At 40.8% G+C, this 20277-nt stretch overlaps 3 protein-coding genes across 6 annotated transcripts; 1 reads left to right on the top strand and 2 right to left on the bottom strand.

Moving 5' to 3' along the window:
* Nucleotides 1–1159: 1159 nt before the first annotated feature.
* Nucleotides 1160–4809, bottom strand: LOC130134561 (protein RBL). Of its 2 annotated transcripts, XR_008815897.1 has the most exons (6): nucleotides 4638–4809; nucleotides 4381–4479; nucleotides 2284–3371; nucleotides 1949–2210; nucleotides 1521–1709; nucleotides 1160–1402 (listed from the first exon to the last, which is right to left on the bottom strand). XR_008815897.1 is itself a non-coding variant. In XM_056308825.1 (5 exons), the coding sequence occupies exons 1-5, from the start codon at nucleotides 4654–4656 to the stop codon at nucleotides 1194–1196; spliced, it is 1677 nt and encodes a 558-aa protein (XP_056164800.1). In that variant the 5' UTR covers nucleotides 4657–4808; the 3' UTR covers nucleotides 1160–1193. The 2 variants fall into 2 exon arrangements, 1 of the variants encoding a protein (XP_056164800.1); XM_056308825.1 differs by lacking the exon at nucleotides 1521–1709 and having other exon boundaries at nucleotides 4638–4808.
* Nucleotides 4810–6171: 1362 nt separating this feature from the next.
* LOC130136955 (uncharacterized) lies at nucleotides 6172–9813 on the bottom strand. Its single transcript, XM_056307596.1, has 6 exons — nucleotides 9680–9813; nucleotides 9143–9315; nucleotides 8635–8764; nucleotides 8298–8498; nucleotides 7533–7700; nucleotides 6172–6811 (listed from the first exon to the last, which is right to left on the bottom strand). The coding sequence occupies exons 2-6, from the start codon at nucleotides 9274–9276 to the stop codon at nucleotides 6380–6382; spliced, it is 1065 nt and encodes a 354-aa protein (XP_056163571.1). The 5' UTR covers nucleotides 9277–9315; nucleotides 9680–9813; the 3' UTR covers nucleotides 6172–6379.
* Nucleotides 9814–9934: 121 nt separating this feature from the next.
* LOC115663651 (DExH-box ATP-dependent RNA helicase DExH3) lies at nucleotides 9935–19611 on the top strand. 3 transcript variants are annotated; one of them, XM_056307591.1, is made up of 19 exons: nucleotides 9935–10281; nucleotides 10504–10658; nucleotides 10753–10840; nucleotides 10944–11180; nucleotides 11744–11839; nucleotides 12443–12631; nucleotides 12745–12904; nucleotides 12993–13123; nucleotides 14268–14438; nucleotides 14530–14802; nucleotides 15504–15698; nucleotides 15916–16119; nucleotides 16214–16283; nucleotides 16396–16544; nucleotides 17045–17137; nucleotides 17438–17497; nucleotides 17895–18047; nucleotides 18137–18247; nucleotides 18694–19611. In XM_056307591.1, the coding sequence occupies exons 1-19, from the start codon at nucleotides 10057–10059 to the stop codon at nucleotides 19162–19164; spliced, it is 3231 nt and encodes a 1076-aa protein (XP_056163566.1). In that variant the 5' UTR covers nucleotides 9935–10056; the 3' UTR covers nucleotides 19165–19611. The 3 variants fall into 3 exon arrangements, with proteins under 3 accessions (XP_056163566.1, XP_030441487.1, XP_056163565.1); XM_030585627.2 differs by having other exon boundaries at nucleotides 17038–17346; XM_056307590.1 differs by having other exon boundaries at nucleotides 10079–10281; nucleotides 10758–10840; nucleotides 17038–17346.
* Nucleotides 19612–20277: the final 666 nt, after the last annotated feature.

Below are 20277 nucleotides of genomic sequence, written 5' to 3'. Positions count from 1 at the left end.
GGTTTGATTGCGATGCCCCCATGGGTTGTCCGCCTCATCATCCTCCGTCTCGGACCAAACTGACTTCCTATGCGCCCTTGGTCCGAAGGAAATTTCCTTGGCTTTGGTCTTGTTGGAAACGCCAGGTAAGGATTCGGTCGGTGGTACACCGCTGGATTGCTCCTTGAGCGCTGCCACGTCAGCCACCAGGGAATCAATCGTTGCAAGGCGAGCTGCAATGAAGGCAAATTGTTGGGCAGAGGCGTCAGCATCTGGTGGTGGGACTGAGAGGGATTCAGTAGGAAGGTTGGTAAGCGGAGAGGTGTGTGGAGGCGTAGGTAGCAGGGCTGGTTGTGTTTTGGGGGGTGGGTTTTGGGAGTCGAGGTTCGAAGAGCTGGAACGAGTATTCACCATGATGGTTCGACTGGCTTTGATACCAAAATGGTAGCAATCCCGCAGTAGAGAGAGAGAGAGAGAGAGAGAAGAAGAAGAGTCGGAGAAGGAGAGGAGAATTGGGATTGAAAGGGAACAATAGATCATAATCTTTTTTATATCCACAACTGTGCATAACCGAAGCATTTAAATAAAGATGAACAAAACAACAACTTGCTAAATTCTAGGAAAGACTAACCCACTACTAAAACCTACGAAGCACTCTGGGAAAGTGAGGCTGATTTCCCAAGATTTTCTCTAACTTCTCCCATACGTGGCTTGACTTGTTCAGCCACTATCCCCATTAACGCCACTTCATCTTTCTTCTTTCCATTTTTCCGAAAATATGTCTTGAGAGGAAGAGGAGGTAGCGTAGGTGGTAGCATCTTATCATTAACTGACTAAAAAATGGTAAACCGATGGCAAATTGGAATCCAACGGATTCAAGGATTGATCCAAGCTCTCTTCTTGATACTGATGAGTGAGGCAATTCCAACTTCATTTCCCTTCTTCTTAATATTTTCAACTCTTCCCGCAAATTTTAACTAAACAAGATGAAGAGAAGGAAATTGGCCAATCACCAGAGAATCACCAAGTGTAATCATGGTTCTATTGGTGAAAACGAATTAAAAGATCATCCCTCGTTCAAACCAAACGGTAAGGATTTCGAATATTTCAGTGAACCTGGTAAAGGCGGCATTCAAAGCAAAGCCTAGTGTAGAGATCAGTAAACATTGCGTCAAGCGGGTGAAAATGAAATGAGAATTTGCAATTTGATTGAATCAATCAGAACCATCGTCTCCATATACACCATTACTAGAATCCAGATCAATCACAGCTTGTTTAGTTTTCGGCAATCGACCAGACGGTTTCAAAGGTTTCATAGGTTTCTTGACCTTCTCTGCCTGCAATTCCAGCCCCTTCTCCGAAGGCCTGCGTTTTCTTTTTAATCGCGCTCCGTCTGTGTCCTCGGCAGTTGAATTCTCCATGGCTGCATAAGTCAGACAAGTCAGGTGAAAAATCTTTCAGCCACACATGAACTCAGAGAATGACAATCTATTAACTTCCCCACAAGAGACAGAACACAAAACAGCCTAAGCATCACTTACTTTTTACATGCTTAAAAACCATTAATCACTTATTTTGAAATCACATTTTCATCTACAGATTCCTGCAACTTGATTACTACCCCTCCTCCCGAGACTCTCCTTTGCCCTCCTCCGTAACATCCATTAATAGTGTGCCTATATTGTCAGCTAAATTTTCATCACACATACTCAATGTAGTCTTTTCTGCCTCTATGCCATGTCAGAGAAAAAAATGCATTACCAAGATTCCTAGCAGTTGCTAAGCAAATCTAGAGGTGAGCAATATATCATGCAGACATTAAGTCAGGCATCTGCTTTAGGTAAGAACAACAGTCACAGGTACAACCTAATTGCTATATTGCAGGAATTGACAGGAAAATCCAGTCTGCTGTACAAGGGAAGCATCTGAACACTTGGAAAATACAGCAAGCGGGGAAAAGAAAACTTACGTTCGAGGGGGCTTGAATTATGGTTGCTCCCATTTCCATTCTGACCAGCCTCTACTGAAAGTGGCGATCCAGAATGGTTACCATCTGGCAACTTGGAATAACTGCCAACACACTTGTCTTGCTGCTCGGGACCATCAAGACAAGGAACTGCAGGCAAAAAGCACAGTTCCTCCTGGGACATATCTGAGTCACTAAAAGCTGAATCCCTCTCCACAGTCAGAACATCAACTTCATCATCTTCATGAACATCTGGTTCTTTCACCTGTATGCATACACATTCAATAATTGTTAACCTTTCAAGCAAAATAAGCCAAGCTCATAATCTGCTCATTTACCTTTTCAGTTTCAGGCACCAAATCAAATTCATCTTCTCGTTCGACGTACTCCTCATTCTCCTCAAGCTCTTTGAAATCTGGAGCAAACGCACTCCAGTTTTCAGTATAGTCTTTAGCCCATATATAAACCAAGCCAGTCAAAGAAACAGAAATGATAATCGGATGAACAGGATGCCATGCCAAATCCATCAATGCTTCTTTTGGGCCTTCAAGAATTTTAACAAGATGCCCGGCCCTATCCCATATATAAATTTTGTGCTCTCCTCTGCTTGCTGCACCACCAATCACCCACTCTCCATCACCACTAAAACAAGGTGCTTTCCACTGGACCCTAGTGATGGAATCTTGAAACTCATGGAGAAGTTCCAAGCACTTCGATCCAACAGCCTTCAATTTCTCCACATCATCTGGTTCACTGAAGCCCTCATTCAATTCATCAAGCATCTTTAATCCATCTTTAGGAGGTAGAAGATTCTTATAGATTCTAATCATCCGGTCATTGGAATTTGTCAACATGTACTGTCCATTTCTACTAAACACAATATTTTTGATAACAGAGCCACCAGAAACAAGGACGATGGCACACACTCTGACATTCTTGTGATCGATTATAAGAATTTCTCCCTTTGAAGTTCCTGCATAAACCAGATCCCCATGCTTGTTAAAGCATGCATTGCACGGAGAGTAAGTAACTGATGTATCTGATGTCTTGTTACGGGGCAGAGGAGCAATTCCGTTGCTCACATCAGCAGTCAAAACTGGAAGAGCTGTTGTGCTTCCAGTGTTCAAGTCAACGATCATGGGAGATGATGAGAAAGGGCAGGCCAGGCAAATAGATGGAGTCGAGGAACCAGGATGAAGACGAGCTTGTAGAACTGTATGCTGCAGAGTTGTATGTGCTATCTTCTCTCCACTTAGAACATCCCAAAGAATAAGAGATTTATCAGAAGCAGACACAAGTATGCGGTGGCCATATGTGGACCAGCAGACACTCGTAATTGCAGCAGTGCATTCTTTGTCCCGGAGCTCTTTTGCGACGCCTCGGGTCTCAAAGTCCCATATAATGCAACTTCCATCGGTGCATCCAGCTGGAAAAGCAAATCAAACTGAGTATGATTCACTGATCGAAGAAATAGCACAATCAAGAATTACAGTGATTCCTTCATAGGACAACAGACAGAAAGATCCTTAATTTTCAAAAGAAGCGCCAAAAAAAAAAAATTCAAACAAAGATGCAGATATCAAAAATCACGCTCACTGTTTTGATCACAGGACTTCCAGAACCAGCATTGAGTAAAACGAATGCTAAAATTTATGAAAAGGACTTGCAAATTGCATTCAATCAAGGAACTAGAATTACTTCTCCAGATTAAAATTAGGGACCAGCACAGTCAATGTGATGCTAATCCCCTAATGTAACTGATGGATGCACCAAGAGAAGACTCGCCACATGCCACAACTTGCAAGAAAAAGAATGTCTGCACTGCGATTCTAAACTGTAGCCCCAAACTTAAAAAATCACCAAACGGTTTGAAGACCAAGATTCTAGTCATCAATAATGTGTACTCCAAAAGTGTGAGATCTGTGTTTCAAACCTTCCACTCCATATAGATATTTACTTTTCTTTCCACCTATAATTGTGTTCTAATCTAGACTCGGAACAAAATCAGAACAATTCTCAGATAGAGCTGTTGACGTATTCAACGTATTTTTCAACTTTCTAGTAATCTTAAAGCTTCCAGCATGCCCAGATTGCAAGGAAATCAGAAGGCATTCTCTAAAGCGAGTAAATGGCGGCAATAAATGACTCCACCCAAAACAGACCGGACAGTCCGAGACGAGGTCAGGATGGGTACAGAGGCTTTTACGAGCTCCGCTAACGACAGACGTGCCGAGGTCGAGCCACGTCTTTTCCAACTTCAAACCATCCAGTTTGAAAACAGTAGCAAAAAGAACTCATCTTCTTGTCTACCACAAGCAAGATAGCTAAAAATCAAAGCTTTAGCGGAACCCAGAATTAGATGCACCGTCAAGAATGCAACTTCAAAACAATCCCACGGAGAAAGAGCGAGTGGGCGAGAGAGAGAGAGAGGGTACCGGCGAGGAGGGTACCGCGGCGGTTGAAGGCGACGCATTTCATAATGCCATGTTCCAAGTACTCCTCAATCACTTCAGGGAAATCTCCCTGCAACGGATCTGCTCATTCGAAGAAACACACACACCGCGTAAGCTCACCTTCCCCAATCGGAAGAAAGCACGAGGACGGACCCAAAATAGAGAGCAGTACATGGCGAGCAAAACGCCTCACAACCCAGACATAGAGAGGGAGAGCGAGGGAGAGAGAGAGGAATTACCGATGATTGGAGCATCCATAGTCGCTCTCGCTGTATCGCTTCAATGGGCAGAGCACAGCATCATCGACGACGCCATACGCAGTCAAGGTGGTGAGAGAGAGAGAGAGAGAGCAAGCGCAAGAACAAGAACCCTTCTTTCGCTGTTTCGGGTCTCGACTGGACTTCCGTAGGTTTTCTTGTTAATATAAGATAAGCTATCCAGGATTTCCAGTGATCTATGGTTTCTGTCCCTTTTTTTTCTGTTAAAACTTGATAATAAAAAAACAATTTTTTTTTTAATTTGAGGAATTATACAACAAGTTTGTAGATATTTTCAGGGTTTTGAACTATTTACATTTTTTTTGGTCGGAAAAAATTATTTACTACGATAGAGTTTACAATCATTCGAAATATTAAGAGTAGATGTCACCCCAGACAGATTGTATCGCTTCGTGGTTCATAAGAGGCAATTGATTTGGGTAAGTGATGAATTGATGCTACAACAATAGTTAAAAAAAATTATGTTCCTTTGCCGATAACTTCATAGTGAAATCACTGTGTTGGATGGCAAGCTTACCGATCATCAATTTATTAACGCATTTTAAAAGTTGGTGATGAAGTATCGAATCTTTTCATTCCGTTAGATTTAAAAGTTGGCAAGCTTACCGATCATCAATTTACTAACACATTTTAAAAGTTGGTGACTAAGTAACGAATCTTTTCATTACTTTAATCTTTTCCGAGTTGACGAGCTTACCGATCATCAATTGACGCACTTTAAATGTCCTAAGACTTACCATAATCGTCTACTTTAATTTTTTTCATTAGCTCCGTTAGGTTTTAATAGATGAAAGCTTACGCAACATTTTTTTCATCAAGAGTCGCGTAGGATTGAAAAAATAACCCACGTGGCATTTTCCGTCCACTTCGTCTTAGCATAATTAAATGGAGGCGTCTTAAAGGAATTAAATAGACGCCGCAAGTACATCAAAGTTGCGAGTTTTAGGATTTAAATGCTCGAAACATAAATTTTTAGGGCTCAAGGACTTGCCTTATGATTGTCCCTAAAAAATTCAATGCAACTCCAAATGTCATCCACACATCAACTGAATTGAACCGCGAAAATTCGACAATCAAAGCAAGTGAATCGCAACATTCACTTCTTCCATGGTCTTTCCAATAGGTAACCTGGTCATGGAAAACTTGGAGCACTTCTGATGAAGTTTTGCGTTTTCATTAAATTGGTTTCTTCCTTTTCTGTTTCTTCAATAAAACCTTGCATTCATGATAAGAAGAAGTTAGGAATTATCAAAAATCAATTCCAACTGGTGGCTGATTCAGTATGCTAGTGTCATTGGATCGATTGGCTTCACAATAATCTTAAGTACGCAAACTATGCTGTTCATCAAGCTAATCCATTTGGCTTCGAATACTAAAGAATAAGGCCACAGGAAAAGCACGGTAAGACTCATCGAGTCCTCGGGAACTTGGTGTGGTTGCTTCACATTCCTCGGAAAATTTCTGCTCAACTCTTTTACAGAAATACGAGGCCAACTTGATGACCGAACACGATGAACAAGGAATAAAGTGAACACAAGTGTTTGATAAATTCGACCCATCTGACTTGCCCCCAGGACTATATGCCAAGAAGTAAGCGGAGGGCACAATACTTACTAGACTTAGTTTTACTCTGTACTAAAATATATTTTGGGTATATGCATCGACTGCACAAAAACCAAGCCTCAGTAGCTTCAAAACCAGCCTCAAAATGAGTAATCCTTCAAATCTGCTCGCGAGTCGTCCAAGTCCATGTCAGCCATGCACTCTCCCGCTGAGAGAGGGGGGAGTTGCCTGGTCTTCCGCTTCAAATTGTGCTTGTGCCAGTCGCTCTTGAAGTGCTCCCTGTACTGCTTTGTGTCCCCTACCAACGCATTGCATGTGCTGCACTTGTTCTGCTTTACTTCGTCCTCCGTGCTCTCCTTTTTAGACGTGAGCGTCTGTTTCTGCATCCTCTCACTTAGCTGGACTACCGAATCGGGTTCAGACTGGGATGGGATGTCCTCGTGATCATCATAATGGTCCACTTGGGTATCCCCTTCAGCATGCACAGAATATGCAAGAACTTCCACTCTCCCCTGCAAGTTTCTTACCAAGGCTTCACAGTCCCGGTAGAATCCTGGTTCAATTTCACATACCTGCATAAAATGCGTGTGCTCGTAAACAAAGGCACATCATACCTAAACACACAAGACTAATCCTCATTGCACAGAGCATCACTAGCTTAGGATTATTACCACATCATCTCAACTTATCTAGAGCAGATCTGGAATGCATAAAAAAGAATGTACTTCTTGTCATCCTAGGTGCAAGAAAACAATATAGAAGAGATCCAATTTATTTCCATTAAAGAGGGGTTTTGGATATTAGTCCAAACTTCATCACTTGACAAGAAAATTCCAGACTCACGGAGTACATATACATAGAGGCATATTGTCCCCGGCCAAACATCTATGCACATAGAAGATGTCATTAATTCTCATCGCAGAAAACTACGAACAACACCAAGTAAAAATTAGAGAAACTGGTAAATTGAAGAGCCTACCCTAATAGAAGCAGGAGCTTAAGCTAATATGAGAGAAAAAAAGCTCCTAAAAGGGGGATAAAGGAAATGAAAAATGATAATCAAACGAGAAAGAAGTCGTCTTAACCGTCATCCAACGTTGAAAGTCGGTATGTAAGAATCACCCTATTAGAGATACTCTTAGATATGCACTTTATTCTGTGATGGGGACAACCCAATAAATGCATGCAAAAGTGAAGAACATAATTTCAGAGTTCACGAATTCAGATATGTTTTCATGTATGACTTATGTAGTGTAAGTGCAACTCTTCCAAGAACCATGGTCTAAGACTTACAACAGATATTTGACTTGCAGATTCATCCCTTGAAACGATACTAGCATTCCAGGCATTGAGCTTTTCCAGGAGCGAAGAAACATTCTGTTCAGTGATGGTGAATCTGAGCCTCATAGGAGCTCTTTTTATTGGAAAATGCTTTTGAAGTTCACGTATAACTTCCAGTGCCTGCATGAGAATTTAGGATATAAGCTTATTAAACATAGCGATGTGAAGTTCGAATCCCGGGCGCTGCAGGGTGACTTAACCGGTGGCACGTGTGTGGTGGCTAGCACGTGTCGCCCCCAGGGTTTACTCCCCGGCTGTCGGCCGTGCGGGGGTTCCTTGGGTTATCAAAAAAAAAAAAAAAAAACATAGCGAAAAAAACATAGCGATGTGAAGCGCTGCAAAAGATTGATTCCTCCATTAGGTTTTGTACTATTTAATGTTTGTGTTAATATGAGCATATAGATGTCAGATCTTGCTATTTTCTGCATATAAATGTCCAAAAATTCCTCTGTAAATATGTGAAACCGGGAAAAGCTATTTACCATAGAAATTTAACTGAGAAAGAAACGAAAAAGAAAAGAAAAGATAAGAAAATCCAACAGTAAAATATCATGATACTCTAAAGATGACAAGGCCTTATATAGTATGAAAACAGACATTTATAACACCAAGTTCATGATATTCTAAAAGTTTAACCGAAGAAAAACATTATTCTGCAAGTCCATCTTTTTAACAAGATTTCTATTATAAGTCCATCAAAATTGAATATCTTGATACCTGCTTCTTTGAGTTGCTATTTGGCTCAACAGCGAAGTGAATTTCATGCATTAGTCGTTCAATCATGCTAATAGTATAAGGGCGTTGAGTTTCAGGATTGATCGTCCTCTGCATAACAATTGTGGCAATATCTCGAAACTGACTTGCGAATTGGATCTCCCTCTCCTTTCCAGCAACTTGAAGCTCTCCTTTATCCAAAATCTACATGAGCATTAAATGCAAATAACAGAAGTGGTAAGACTTGCAAACTGCAGACATCTATTCTAATTCACCCCCAGAGAATATTGTACACACATGATTTTCTCCTTGTAATGATCCACAATATAATGTCACTGACCTCCAAACATATTTTTGTCTGATCATCTGTCCCAAAGGATTTCATTAGGTCTTTTGACTTGGCAAGAACTCCTTTTGAAACGTTTGAATACACAGTATGCGACTGGAGTACTTCATCTACATCCTTCTCGCTGTTCCACGAAAAGCAACAATTTATATCTACATCGCAAAATGCTTCCCTTCTATATAATGTTTGAAACATAGAAGCAAGTATCAACAGGGAGTCTTCCACAGTTTGAGTGAATATGAAGAAGTATCAATCGAAAACACAAAGAAATTATATTTTTCACCATCTTCAACATTCTTGATGCTCACATACATGTAACTCAAATTTCAAATACTAGACAAAGAATCATGGAGAAGTAATTCTCCTACGCAGCTAAGTGACCATTCAAAATTTAACACGGCAAGCGGCGTATAGGTCATTTTAAACTCAATACAGTTCCAAAGAAGATGGCAAACAAGCACGCATCGTCCGAGGAGTTAGAGAGAGAGAGAGAGAGACTCACACGCCAGAGCGCCAAGATAGGACTTTGTTCTTGTAGCAGGCGATCTCGAAGCGCATCCCATGCTTCTTGAGCCGGACAACGGCCACGTTGGTCAGCCTCTTCTGCCCGACGGGCTGCACCAGCGTCTTCGACATGTCTCCTTCTCTTTCAGAATGAGCTCAAATCGATCAGACCTGCAACAAGAGAAGCCGCACCGTCATGTAACCAAGCAAACAAACAGAGAAACTGGAGCAATTTCAAAAGAAGCCGAATCATGTCACAACAGTAGCGGTACATCCCAAAGTCACAGAGGCAACATGGTCTTGATCGAAGAAGCAGCATCGTGTGCAGTAATCAGCAGAAGCAAATCATTTCTAGTTACAGAGCAGGACTCCGAATATCGACACAATCAAGAAGAGGTAGAAGAGGAGGAAGAAGAAGAAGAATAACCAGGTGGGGGGAAGCAACAAATTCACCCGGTACTTCAGATGACCGGGAAACAACACCCAAGCACGAGGCACGGGAGGGGGAAGAAGGTAGGAATTCGAGTCTCTTTACCGATTCAATTCCGGCGGAGAAGGCGTCTCCGGTGTTCGGCGCACGCTGCACAGAAAGAAAGCAGGAGGAGCAAGAGAAAGGAGAAGGAAGACGACGACGCCGACCTTTTGTGCTCTTCTGCTGCGGTTTGCAGAGCACCTTTAGCATCTTCTCGAATGGGCCGATTCGCTTTGGGCCTGTCATGGCCCCTCTTTCTCAGGAACAGCCCAAGAAATGACCGAAACCAGAGAGAGAGAGAGAGAGAGAGCGCCAACACTTTGCTTCAGTCTTGAGAGAGAGAGAGAGAGAGAGAGGCTGCCAATGCCTGAAGAATTGGCGACTTCGGCTCTTCCATCCAGCCTTTAGATGGAGACGCCTCGGTCGCCTTCCTCGGTAACATGCCTAGCATCATGCTGAGATGCGCTCTTCTGGGACGCACCGCCAAGCCCATGCCCTGCGCTTTCGTCAGCAAGCGGAGCAGGGTCTGCAGTTCCCTGCTCGGTCTGTTTACCGAAGCAACGGTTTGCGAAGGGAGATTTCTTGCGACGAGGCGATGGTTTTGCGGCTATGCCGCGGAGCAGTTCTCGGACGATGAGTACGAGGTCGACTTCGAGGGCCACAAGGTTTGCTCTTTGTTTCTTCTCCTTTCAGTTTCGGTTGAATTTTAGTCGAATGTACAGTTTTTGGAGATGGGTTTGGTTTTGATGAGGAGAAAGTGATTCTTTTTTAACAAGTTGTGTTTGTTTTGGCGCATTCTTTGGCTCTTGGGCTTGGTCGAATGTCGTTTGAAATCAAAGTTAAACATTTGGTTGTTCCATGTCTTGAAAACTGTGTCTCCTTTGTAGGCATCATCTTCGGTTGCGAACATTGATGAGTGGAAGTGGAAGCTCAGCTTGCTCTCGCGCAGCGAAAAGGACCAGGAAATTGTGTCTCGAGATAAAAGAGATAGAAGAGACTATGAGCAGATTTCTAATCTCGCGAAAAGGATGGGGCTTTACAGGTTAAGAAGCAGTGGCTACTTTAGACTTGTGCATTGATCAATTTTCTTCCAATTATGACTTTCCTTTCTCATTCGACTTTGTATGCTCTTACAGCGAAGTTTATGGAAAGGTAGTGGTTGCAAGCAAGGTTCCTCTCCCAAACTACAGGCGAGATCTTGATGACAAGCGGCCTCAAAGAGAGGTAATAAATTTGTGGAGCTCGTAAAGAGTAGTGAAAGTCCTCGGTACTCACGACCTCTAAGTTTCATCCTTCAAGTAGAACTGAACTGCCTTATTTGTTACAGGTGGTTATCCCTCTAGGCCTGCAAAGGAGAGTAGAGGGCTTACTTCAGGAACACCTTGATAGGATCCAATTACGAGTTGGTAAAGAAGGCGAGGACGCAGGTGCTGTTAAGTCAGCAGATCACATTGAAGAGATCAATCCAGATGACAATCCAGACTTATTTCTTGATGGTTCTGTCATGGAAAAGGTACTCCAGAGGAGGAGCTTGCGGATGCGTAACATGCAAAGAGCTTGGCAGGTGTGAATCATAACTTACTTTGTAATGATCTTTTTTCTCCTGGTACTCCAAGTGCTCGAGTGTACTAAAGTTTGGTATTTATCTGTTGGTATTTTTCCCAATTTTGCTGTCTTAACATTGCTTGTTTGAGGTTATACCGTTAGTTAAACTTAAACCACTTGTGTTGTAGTGAGGCCATTGGTCTTGAAGGTTGGTAGTTTCCTGTTGATCAATGTCTTTACTCCCATCCTTGCAGCACATTCGGTTCACAGCAATAATTAATTTTACTTCCTGTATATTCCTGAGAGGAATGTTGTCGAGCTTATTCCACTTATGTGCTGGCACTAAATTTTGAAACTCTTGATTCTTATTAGATCATCGCGGTTAAGCAGATTCATTTGAATCCTAGACTAGCTTTTTTTTCTTCTTGATGTGGATAGTGAAGAAAATCCTGTTTGGGCTCACTCTTCTTTTTGTGATCAGAAATGGAAGCTGGCCACATTTAATAACTGTAATGTCACGAAAGTCATACTCCGAAGTTCTGCATGATACCATCTAATCTACCTCCTTTTCTTCCCTGACAGGAGTCACCAGAGGGCAGGAAAATGGTGGATTTTCGGAAATCTCTACCTGCATTCAGGGAGAAGGATAGGCTGCTTCAGGCGATAGCGAGGAATCAGGTTCTTACGAAACATAGTCTGATTTTATTGAATCGAGACAAACTGTGTGTCTCGGTCTGGTCTTATGTTCTATTTGTTTCTTGTGCTTTCAATGAGTATCTCCATCCATAGTTCAGTAGAGCTGAGTCACTGAAATGAAGGTGGTCAATAATATCCTACTATGCCCTATTGTTGGATGGAAAACTCTATACAAGAAGTGCTGGTCCTTTGAGATCTAACCATTAAGTCAGATTCTAGTGAAAGATGTTTACGATGCACATTCCAGTAATGGTCCTGTTGTACATCTTCTTTTCTCTTCCATTTGGATAATACATGACCCTGTGGATTTCTAGGTTGGGCTACAGCTTAAGCACATAAGTTTCTTGTAAGCTAGAACCATGCCTCGTTTTCTCATTAACAGATCTAAGCAAATAATGTTTAGCTTTATCTTAACACTGGCATCGAACTTTTTGGGCACAATTCTAAAATTTTTTGCTTATTAATTATTCTTTGTTTGTCTGGAGAAGCTCAGTTTGTTGGAAGGAGTCTGGCTTGCTTGATTTATTTACGATCATGGAAATGCAAGTGGGTTTTCTTATTACCTCTTTGTTTTGGCCATTGTAGGTCATTGTAATATCTGGGGAGACTGGATGTGGCAAGACCACTCAGCTTCCTCAATACATCCTGGAGTCGGAAATAGAATCTGGTAGGGGAGCATTTTGCAGCATAATTTGCACTCAGCCTAGACGAATATCTGCTATGGCAGTTGCCGAAAGAGTGTCTGCTGAGAGAGGAGAGCCTCTTGGTGAAACAGTGAGTCTTTTCCCTAGTTAAAGTGCATCACAATTTTTGTTCATGTCATTTGTTACTTTTATTTAAATTCTTTCTATTGGTTCTGCTATACGACAACACAGATTTCTTGATAGGTTGGCTATAAAGTTCGGCTAGAAGGGATGAAGGGAAAGAATACACATCTGCTCTTCTGTACCAGTGGAATTCTGCTACGACGATTGCTTAGTGATCGGAACCTGAATGGTATAACCCATGTATTTGTAGATGAAATTCACGAGAGAGGCATGAATGAAGGTGCAGTTGTTAACGAATTCGTGTTCCTCTAGCTTCATTAAAAGTGGTAAAAGCTTTGGTGTTCTGACTTCTTACATGTCATTTGCAGACTTCCTCTTGATTGTCCTAAAGGAACTTCTTCCACGCCGTCGAGATTTGAGATTAATATTGATGAGTGCCACATTGAATGCAGAGTTATTCTCCACCTATTATGGAGGTGCCCCAACTATTCATATACCGGTAAAAACTTGCGTCTATGGATGCCACTAATTTCAAGTACCTTATCTGCAGTTGTCGGGTCTGTTCTGTGGTTTCTCTGTGGGTGTCACTTTCGAAAATGGTCTTGTCTAGCCAAATTATTGTGAAATTCATCGGTTTGATCATTCTTCTATCGATAAGAGCAAATAAATGAAGTTGGTCATTGTTAATATTCTTGCATCTGATGGGGATGAAAAGAGGACCGTGAATTTCATTAGCAAATTTGGTTAGCCATACGACATAAATTACTATTGTCACAATTCATCCACTGAAACATGCCATGTTGTTCTTAGAAAGTCTTTGAAGATACAGTGAGGATTACTAGTTCTGATTATTGATTCCAGTTTACCCTAAAGGTGGGACGAATTTTCTTAGGATCAGCTAGTCTCAACTTTTGAAAGTTTTCGTCCTGCCTTTTCCAAAGAAGTTGGAATAGTGGAACTTTTCAAATTTTAAATTGCAGTTGATATATGGCATACCTAAATCTCCGAGAATTTTCATCTCCCTCCTTACAATGGAAATTGTAACATAATGTATGATCTTCACGAAACATTTTTCTAACCTTGGAAGTCAAGATTCTTGGGAATTTCCTTGTGCTATAAAGTGGGCAGATACTAGTGTGAGTAGAATCCATTACAGTGTCTGGGGAAAAGTCACCTCTACGAACTTGGCAATCCTTAATTTTGATTGTTTGGGAGTAATATTTCTATGGTACAAGTTTATTTGATTTTGATGTCCTTTAAAGAATGAGACCCTATTTTCTTGGTGGTGAGAAAGTGACAACAACTTTCGCATTGAGTTACTCCATCCCACATGGGAGAGATTCTTTAGATTTTCATTACCTCTTTTGTGCGAGCTGATCTTCCTGTGTTCATGGAAAGCCACTTCCACCTCCTTTGGCTCTCTATTTGCTTGCTCTGAGTTTTTCTAGTCTATTTTTCTTTTTTATTTTTCTTGTATTTCTCTTGCTCTTGATTCTCTTGTATTGTCACAACAGCAGCTTTTTTTCTAGCTTCCTGCCTACATAATGAAATAGTTCATTATAGAATTTACTCTGGTTGAGTTTTTGTTCGGGTGGTAAACAGTCTACCGATGATTTGACTTGAGTGGAAACTGTGGATTTTAGGGATTCACATATCCTGTGAGAGCTCATTTTTTAGAAGATGTACTGGAAATTACTGGATACAAGTTGACCTCATTCAATCAATTAGATGATTATGGTCAAGATAAATTGTGGAAAACGCAGAGACAGCTAACTCCACGGAAGAAGAAAAACCAGATTACTGCTCTTGTCGAGGTTTGACACTTCTACTGTCATCTCTAGTAATAACTACTTTTGTGAGATATATGATGCCTGTTCTAATTCGTTATGTTACTTCTATCCGCAGGATGTTCTTACTAAATCAAGTTTTGAAAAATATAGCTCTAGAGTGCGTGATTCTTTATCATGTTGGACACCCGACTGCATAGGTTTCAATCTTATTGAGGCAGTGTTATGCCACATATGTCGAAAAGAAAGACCAGGTGCTGTGCTAGTTTTCATGACTGGATGGGAGGATATAAGCTGCTTAAGGGATCAACTCAAAGCGCATCCTCTTCTAGGAGACCCTAACAGGGTTCTGCTCCTAACATGTCATGGTTCAATGGCAACATCTGAACAGGTAGGACTGCTTCTGTATATTTCTTCACACTAGCAATATTATCATAAGGACTTGGGAAAGATTTGTAGATGTGCTTGTTACTTGGAAATATTTAACTGCACATGCGGGTCCAATCAGTAATGCAGCTTTCCCTTTTTTTTTGCTTGGTACTATCAGCTATCATGCTGATGACTTCAATGTGAAGAAAGTTGCTATTATCACAAATAAAGCATGTTGTGGCTTTTTATTATGTTGTTTATTTGCTGTCACTGGATGAAGATGATAATGCCTTATTAATGGTTGACTTTATTGGTGTCATCAGTGTGTCATTGCCATGACATGTTTGCTGAGTTGAAAATTGCGTCTTAGATGGTGTTTATAGAAAAATCACAGGCAGGATGCTGCCTTCAAAATTGGTTTTTAAACCTTATGTAAGTGCCCTCACTTCTAGGAATGACTTACAAAGTAGTGCAACAGAGGTGGGAAGTGATAAACTTCTATTCACATGCTTTGCGAGAACTATCAAACAAGTTAAACAGAAACAGAAAATGGTAAACAGGATGCTTCTCGATATAATTGGTGGCCAAGTGCTAGGTCGCTGCACCTAGTATTAGTTGCATATTGACATCCGCTAGCAAAGAGACTACAATGAATATGCAAGATAACTCTCCTTTTTTGGAACTTTCCTAATGCTTTATCTCTGTATTTTTCTTTTTCCACAGAAACAAATATTCGAGAGACCACCATTCAACGTGCGTAAAATAGTTCTTGCCACCAATATGGCCGAAGCAAGTATTACAATCAATGATGTAGTATTTGTTGTTGATTGTGGAAAAGCGAAAGAGACCACTTATGATGCATTGAATAATACACCATGTCTACTACCTTCTTGGATATCACAAGCATCTGCCAAACAGGTGTGTCTCTTCTAACCTTGTTGTTAGTATGCACTTTTGCCTAGAGAGGCATTCCCAGACATTGCAATCATTTCTGAAGAGAGATTATTTGGTGGGACAGTGTGGTAATTGTATGGATCTAAATGTACATTTTCCGTATATGGTGATTGTTATTTTACCCTAGGATCCTAACCTATCTAACAGTATTAAATTTGTGGGTTGCTGTTTCGACTTACAGAGAAGGGGTAGAGCAGGCCGTGTACAGCCAGGCGAATGTTACCACTTATATCCCAGCTGTGTTTATGAAGCATTTGCTGAGTATCAGCTTCCTGAACTTTTGAGAACTCCTCTGAACTCTCTTTGCCTGCAAATAAAAAGCTTGCAGGTTGCCAGTATAGGGGAATTCCTATCAGCTGCACTACAGCCACCAGAACCACTTACTGTAAGTAATGGCTCCTTTTAGATTCTTATCTTGCTTTATTAATGGATTTACTAGGCTTTTTCCGTCATAACTTTTTTCATGTTCTTCATGACAGGTCCAAAATGCTGTTGACTTTTTGAAAATGATTGGGGCATTGGATGAGAAGGAAAATCTTACAAATCTCGGTTAGTTTCTCAGTCTTTTGAATGACAATATGCATGCTCACTATATGCAGCAGTTTTCAGAATTTATTTGTGATCGAATTTCAATCATGTTAACTGCCTTTCATTCTGTCAGGGAAATTTTTGTCAGTTCTTCCAGTTGATCCGAAGCTGGGGAAAATGCTAATTATGGGTGCCATATTTCGTTGCTTTGATCCTATTCTTACCATAGTATCAGCACTCAGTGTGAGAGATCCTTTCCTTTTGCCTCAAGACAAAAAGGAGGTACGTAAATTTCGCTCTCTTTTTTCCTCAAACTGGCTCATTTGGTCATCTTAAATTATTAATCTCTTTATGGACTAACTTCCCTTTTATACTTGTCATACTTGTCCTTGAGCATGATTCATCAACCATATTAAAAATTATTTGCAAGCCCATGCTACCATGGGTCTCCAAACCGGCTAATCTTGAAATAAATTTGAGCAATTAGAAAGGAGAAACCATTTATGGATCTGATATGGCACATCGGTCGTCCCGTGCATCCATAAGAAGAAGGAACATTTCGACATGTGGCACAGCCTCTGCAGTGCATTTTATTTTATTTTTCCTATTCTACGTTAGATTAGATGTCTTAATATTTGGCTCAACTATATGAAGCAGTTATTAGTTTCTTCTTCTTGTGTAGCATCTGTGTAATCGAACAATTGACCTGGCCAATAGTTTAATCATCTTCCTATTGCGATGCACTTCATCAGCTGATACTTCTGTTAATATTTAGTTAGCAGGGACAGCAAAATCAAGGTTCTCTGCAAAGGACTACAGTGACCACATGGCTCTTGTTCGTGCATATGAAGGATGGAAAGATGCAGAGAGAGAAGGTTCGGCTTATGAGTACTGCTGGAGGAATTTCCTCTCTCTCCAAACTCTGCAAGCTATCCATTCTCTTAGGAAGCAGTTTAGTTTCATATTAAAAGATGCTGGCTTGGTAGAAGCTGATTCAAGTATTAATAATAAATTAAGCCACAATCAGTCACTTGTCCGTGCAATCATATGCTGTGGCCTCTTTCCTGGCATTGCGTCTGTAGTTGTAAGTTCTTACAAATTGAAAATTTAGCTCTGATTTTTTATTAGAAATTCGTGCATCTCTACAACACTATAATTCCTCTTAATATTTGCAGCACAGGGAGACGTCCATGTCTTTCAAAACAATGGATGATGGCCAGGTGCTACTTTACGCGGTATGTGAAGTTTGCCATCTGTCTCATGTTCGAAGTCTGTGGGACAGTTTTATGTACTTTCGGAGTATTGGATATTGTACAGAACCAACCCCACTCTTTCCCTAGTTTGAAATTGATATAGATGTGAAGCACTTTTTCATTGTATGTGCTTGTACTTCGACGAATTGATAGTAATAGATAAATATTTGAATCTTGGAAGTCATCTCAGTGGGGCGAAACTGTTTTTTAATTTCATAATGCTGTTCTCCTATCACTTGATTGTATTAGATTATTTTTCATGCATTTCTTGAATATTTTGCAAAGATGTTGCTGTATCAGAAGTAATTTACATCTTCATCAGCTGTTTCCTAGGGTACATGTGATCTTTTCATTGAATACTAGCAATCTTCTTCTGTAGAACTCTGTCAATGCAAACTACCAGACAATTCCTTATCCATGGCTAGTGTTTGGAGAAAAGATTAAAGTGAATACTGTCTTCCTTCGTGATTCAACTGGTGTATCTGATTCGATTTTGATGCTATTTGGTGGTGCTCTAAGCCATGGAGTACAGGTGATTCCTGCTGAAAGATAGTCATCTTTCTTCTGTTATTAAAAATATTATTGCTTGGCTCCTTTAATAGCTAAATTGCCTTTTCCTAGGTTGGGCATCTGAAAATGCTGGAAGGGTATATTGACTTTTTCATGGGTCCGAGTTTGGCAGAGTGCTATGTGAAGCTTAAGGAGGAGCTTGATAAGCTGCTTCAAAAGAAGGTAAAAAGAAAAATGATTAATGAATCTTTCTGTTTTTTTCTCTTCCTTTTAGTACAGTCGTGGAGAATGAATGAGAATTGTGAAAACCGGACGGAAATGTATAATTCACAAGCACATTAGAAGGCCAGAAGTAATGAAATGGACATACCTAAATGAAAGTTCATTCTGCATGCAAAGTGAACACGCATTTCAGAAAGACAGCCTTCCACCGTGATCTCATTACACAACTACCCATACATCTTCGGTAACTGATGAGTGATCATTTCCTTCTGATCTTGATATTGTATTCAGTGATGGTAGGTTCACATTCATGGCTGGGTCCTTGGTTTTTGTAATATGGTCTATGCCAGCATTATATTGCCCTTGTGCAGACACATTTTGGAATTCTAGAAATCATACTTCACTTGAGAAGATAAATTGATTTGGTCACCTTATTGGTGCTGCAGCTTCAGGATCCCTGCTTGGACATTCACAAGGAAGGGAAATATCTAATGCTTGCTGTGCAAGAGCTCGTTTCTGGGGACCAATGTGAAGGGAGATTTGTGTTTGGCCGAGAAAGCAAGAAGCCCAAGGAACCTACTGATGGCAGCAAATTCACAAGAGACGGATCAAATCCTAAGAGCTTGCTCCAAACTCTGCTGATGAGAGCGGGGCACTCTCCTCCGAAGTACAAAACAAAGCACCTGAAGACGAACGAGTTCAGGGCACTTGTAGAGTTCAAGGGAATGCAATTTGTTGGGAAGCCCAAGAAAAATAAGCAGCTCGCGGAGAGGGAGGCTGCTATTGAAGCATTAGCATGGTTAACTCACACTTCAGATGATACCCGTGATGAAGATGACAAATCCCCACTTGATGTCACCGATAACATGCTGAAACTCCTCGGCAGACGGAGAAGATCAAAGAGACATCCTCGTTGAGGGCTTGACAATGCCACTTTTCCGCATTCGAAATCTCATGCGGACCATTGATTCTCGGGCCGGATCCTATGTCATCGAATTTGGGATGTTATATGGTCCCAGGACGATGAACTGCATATGGACAGCTCCAAGCCCCGTAGCTTTCAGTAGAAGGGATGCCTCCTCACAGCGGGGGGGTCGCAGTAACCAAGCTCGGGTGACTACTTCCTGAAAACACCGGTTTCAATACAGTTTGTCATTCTTTTGTTGTATATATAGGATGAATAACAGAGATCCCATCGAGATGAGCTAAACATTGTTGTGTAGCTTGTTCATCGATCCCTCAGGAGAGCGTAATATGTAGTAGGACTGTTTAACTGTAGGTCTCTGGAAGGATTCTGAAAACCCACCTTAGGTCATACCAAGGAACAAATATAAAATCTCAATAACATGTTTCAAATTCAATAATTGTTCGTGTGTTGGTTCTTGGTGGCAAAGAATTCGTCAACTGTACGGACATTAGCATACTACCATGCTTTTAACTTCTGCTTCTGCTTTTATACTGGGGCCGGCGGGCTACGGCGGGTCTCGGCGAGCTTAGCGAACCACAAGGGCCGTGATATTGGTTGAGCCCCGCCCGTTGTGTTAGAAGCTATTTGTTCAAAACACCTACTATTTGCTCGACTACAACATGATTAGAACGTGAAACTTGTTTAGAGTTCATTTGGTTGGAGAAAATTTCATGATTAAGAAAAATATTTTTCATGGAAATCATTTTTAAGGAGAACTGTTAGTTTTCATTTGTCTGGCGGTTTAGAGAGGAAAAAATAACACAAATTGTCATTGAACTTTACTTTAATATGTAATACGGTCTCTAAACTTTTAATTTTTTAATGTGATCTTTGAACTTTCCGTACATATTCAATTTAGCCATTGAATTAGATAATCCAAAGACTAGATTAAATCCAGGGATATAATAATTCATGAACTAGATTGGATATTTAATAAAAGTTCAAGAATCATATTATATGATCGCGTTGAACAAATTAATAATTAAGGGACCACATTGCATATTCAGGTAAAGTTTAAGGACTGTTTGTGTACTTTAGGAAAAGTGGCTTTCCTTCCTGTCAT

This window comes from Syzygium oleosum, unplaced genomic scaffold (assembly GCF_021117445.2).
Source record: "Syzygium oleosum isolate NSW1041296 unplaced genomic scaffold, Sole_v2.1 Sole_v2.02, whole genome shotgun sequence".
Classification (NCBI taxonomy): domain Eukaryota; kingdom Viridiplantae; phylum Streptophyta; class Magnoliopsida; order Myrtales; family Myrtaceae; genus Syzygium; species Syzygium oleosum.
The sequence above is the reverse complement of the archived record's forward strand: the minus strand, read 5'-3'. Positions and strand labels throughout refer to the sequence as shown.